We start from the raw sequence: 3,909 nt of genomic DNA on the forward strand, positions 1-3,909 counted from the left end.
CCAATTGAGCAACTTTTCCAAGAATTCAGCCTGTTCTGGAGGCAAGGTGGGGTCCGCCCATTACCTAAAACTGGCCACTGAGTGCATGTGAAACATACATAAAATGTTATGAAATTCATTATAAAAAGACAGGTAAAAAAGCATCACAAACCTTCATGACAAAGGATGAGTTGGAGGAGAAGGAGAGTTCCTCAGCTGCCTGCTCCAACAGCTCAAACTCCCCCAGCTCCACACTCTCCTTCTGACGGTCACAGTCCCAGTGCTGCAGCTTCTCCTGGAACGACAGCTCAAAGGAATACTCCGGAACACCCGATTTTCCCTCTGCTGCTCCATCCGGTCTCGATGGACCACTTCCATTCCTCTGCAGTGCTCCAGTCCTCTCCTCAAGCCCAAACTGTTTAGTTACAGCTGCAGGAGTTCTACTCACAGGTAGAGAAGTCCCGCCCACCTTGTTACTAATCACCTCCCTTGGCCTTAGACAGTTAGTCATCTCAATGTTCTGTCTCTGATGACTGCCCAGGACTCTGGGCCTCACTGCGACCGGCTTGTCTGCCTTGCCCTCTGGTCTGACACTGTCCAGAAGGGGTGAGCACAGGTCTCTTGGTCTGTTCTCCTTGTTGAGCACAGCAGTCTTGCGCTGTACGGGGGGGCGCTGACTGACCTTCTGGGTGGGCCAACGGGTGCTGACCTTGGCCTGGGGTTTGAGATCTTTTTGGGGTTCCCCTCTGTTGGGCATAGGGGCTTTGCTTCGGTTGGTGAATCTGGAGAGGCCCTCCCCTCGCCTCAGGAAGGCTCTCTTGGTATTAGCTCTCGGACTGGCTCCCTCAGCTGCCTCTGGGCTCTGTTGGAGAGACAGCTTAGCATTAGCATTGTTCCATGCAAAACAAAGGGAATGGTACTGCAGCTCCAAAGACCACCATACCTTAATCAACCTCAACTTGTCATTTGGTTGAGCTACCATTTTATTTTATCTACAGCCCATTTTTAGTGTAGTGTAGGGAAAATAGGGTTGGTCTCTGACCTGCTGCTGCTGGGTGGTCTTCAGTCTCTGTTCCTCCAGTCTCAGCTGTTCCTCCAGGAGCGCCTCAAACGTCTGTTTCTGCCCCCCTATCCCTGGTTTAATGGGCCTGGAGATAACCATAGAGACACGGGAGCACACAGCCAAATCAATTATTTGTATTCTGTGCTGTCAGTTGACTGAGATTAGTGAAATAAATCATGTTTAGACATTTCCATCTCAAATATGAAGTTGAACATGTACCTGTCCTGTGAGTCTAGTTCACAGTCATCTCCTCTATATGCTTTGTAGTCTTCAGTCATGGAGGGAGCAGAATGGGAAGATAACGTGACTTCCTCATCACCACCCCCATCATCAGCATCCCCATTCAGCTGATGACGTTTGTGTGGATTGCTCCATGCTTCTGTCCCTGTTTGAGTACAACAGAGGTTTAAGTCAATCATGTAAAAGCACCTTTAAATGCGTTTAGGCACCGGAGCACTTTTCCTACCCAGTGTTTGGTCCTTTTCCTGCTCCTGGCCCCTTGGAGGCTGCCGGAATGTAGGGAAGCTCTTGGCTGCTGGGGGTCTGTGAGAGAGGGGGTAGCCCCCCAATAGAGTGTTCTCTCCCCAGTCCGCTCCCGTCAACTTGGAGATCTCTATGTAATCTGTGAGAAATCACACAGGTCTTGTCTAAATCAGCGGTGTCAAATTCAATAACTGGAGCTACCTGCTCCATACAGCCTGCTGAGCAATAACACGGCAATAACACAGTGAGTGCGAGTGTGTTTTTCATTACCTGCTCCATCCTGCTGAGCCACATGCACCATGCCCAGTAACCTTTGTTGCTCCTCCTGGAGACTGACGAGTTCCTCTAGCTGGTGGGCTTTCAGCTGCTCCTGCATGTGCTGCTGCCACTGCCTCAGCTGTAACACAGCACATACAGTACCCATAAGCACCGTTACAACATTAGACATAGGCCTACCTATCGAAGTGACAAGCCATTCCAAACAGTCATCATGACCTGAAATATTTTATGAAGCCATTCAATACTGGTTTCTTACCCGTTCGAGTTTGAGCATTAGGGGTAGGTCCTGAGACTGCTCTACAAACTTCTCCATACTGTCCATCTCTCCAGGTAATGTCAACCCTTGAGACACCACTGTCTGCAGTCCAGCAAATTGTCTGTCAGACAAAGTTCTATCAACTGGTAGCTGATTCTGTTTGCTCAATTCTGTCCCGGACTCAGCATCATGGACGAGGGAACTGATACTGAGGCAACTGCTGCTACTGGAGACCGGGAGGGGAACAAATTGAGAGGCAAAGGAGTCATTCACATCCCGGGATCTCCAGACAGAGCTGTGTCGAAGAGAGTCAGCCAGGTCCGGGGAGGGGTTCAGGATAACCCCGGCACAGGAGCTGCTCGTCAACCATCGGTCAAGGAACTTTGTTTGGGACTGCTGAGCCTGCAACCCAGCTGGAGATGACATGACTTGCTCTCCAGACAGGGCTAATCCGAGATTAGAGCAGATTTTAGAGACAGGTCAAGAGTAAAACAGTGTGCCCCATTCAGCATGCCAGATCAAGTGGCTGGTTACCTAATTCAGCTAATTTTACCACGTCACAGTGTGGTTAGGCTTTGCCTACAGAAAATTACAGTTTAAAAGGAAAGTTGTTAGCAACAGTTTAATACCTGTACTGTAGTTTACTAACAGTGCATTTCCACATCATGACAATTTACAGAGTAACGTTAGTCGCAAGAAGTTGTACATCCCTGAATAGTAAAGTACCTGTAACTAGCTAGTAATATGACATATTGTCAAATAATGACATATGGTTCATAGTGTTAAACTACTTAACAGCGGCTTCGTTAGTAGGCAAACGTTACCTGTCATTGTATTGACAACGCCTTGGTTTGGCTAGCTAACGTTAGCTAGCTGCAAACTAGTAAACTTGCAACAAAGTTTTACCATTGAGTAAGAGTAAGACAAAAGTTGCGCTTTGATATTATAATGATAGACACATAGCTAACATACATAACGTACCTTGTTTACAGACAACGAATTTACGTATTCAATGTATTTTCAGTGTTTGAAGACAACAAATGGGAGATTCGAAGTATACCGCCATCCCAAAACAAAGCCCGCGAGGAGAAAAATAGGACAAATTGCATTTTGGGTAATGTAGTAGATGGCGTTGAAATCCAAGACCAGGAAGTGGTTTTCAAACAATTGCCATTCGTCAATGGGACATTTCAAGACGTTCAAATGCATTTCTGGAGGATGTACTGGAGTCCCTACTAGCGGTCCAAACACTTAAAAGACCCTCAGCCCTCAAATTACGTGGACACTTCTGACGAGTATACGCTTGCATGGCGAGGGAGGAAGGAATTATTTTTAAATGGACCGCCCTTGCCCGGAAATTCGTCACTCGTTCATCCCGTGATGATTGTGTTTTCAGCTTGTTTTTTTATCCTGCTGCTCTTCCTTCTGTGTGTTTTGCTCCACTGACTCTGGGTCAGTTGTATCTGTCTTAAGCTGCCGTTCTCTTTGTCTCTAATTCAAAGACACTGGATCAGTCAGAGCAGCAGGGGGATGGGATCTCCCTCTCCACGGAGGTGCATCTCAATGCCCTGTGCCTCTCCTCCGATCCCTCGGGCCCCGACCCCAAAGCAACTGTGTACTCAACTGGAGCAGATTCTCTTCCGATCTTTTCCAGGACACCCACGAGAAGTGATGTCAACCGCCCTCTACACCCACTCTGTCATGGAAAGAGCAGGTGTTCTTAATATTTTGTATACTCTTGTATGTTTTACATATATTGGATTTGCAAAAAGTCATAGATTACATTTTAACCCCAGGATTATGTCATCATGGTAACCAATTTTCAACAAAGAAACCTTGTATAAAATAT

The 3,909-nt window shown here is 47.1% G+C and overlaps 1 protein-coding gene across 1 annotated transcript in view; it reads right to left on the minus strand.

The window, feature by feature from the left end:
• LOC106582089 (centromere protein J) overlaps positions 1 to 3,635 on the minus strand; it is a 14,399-nt gene extending 10,764 nt beyond the window's left edge. The window contains exons 1-7 of the mRNA XM_014164825.2: positions 3,042 to 3,635; positions 2,061 to 2,506; positions 1,796 to 1,922; positions 1,509 to 1,664; positions 1,262 to 1,427; positions 1,022 to 1,127; positions 152 to 841 (exon numbers count right to left, since the gene is read on the minus strand). Coding sequence (XP_014020300.1) covers positions 152 to 841; positions 1,022 to 1,127; positions 1,262 to 1,427; positions 1,509 to 1,664; positions 1,796 to 1,922; positions 2,061 to 2,486 — 1,671 coding nt within the window. The 5' untranslated portion in view covers positions 2,487 to 2,506; positions 3,042 to 3,635. The remainder of the gene's footprint in view (positions 1 to 151; positions 842 to 1,021; positions 1,128 to 1,261; positions 1,428 to 1,508; positions 1,665 to 1,795; positions 1,923 to 2,060; positions 2,507 to 3,041) is intronic.
• Positions 3,636 to 3,909: the final 274 nt, after the last annotated feature.

Source organism: Salmo salar, chromosome ssa21, assembly GCF_905237065.1.
Source record: "Salmo salar chromosome ssa21, Ssal_v3.1, whole genome shotgun sequence".
Taxonomy (NCBI): Eukaryota; Metazoa; Chordata; class Actinopteri; order Salmoniformes; family Salmonidae; genus Salmo; species Salmo salar.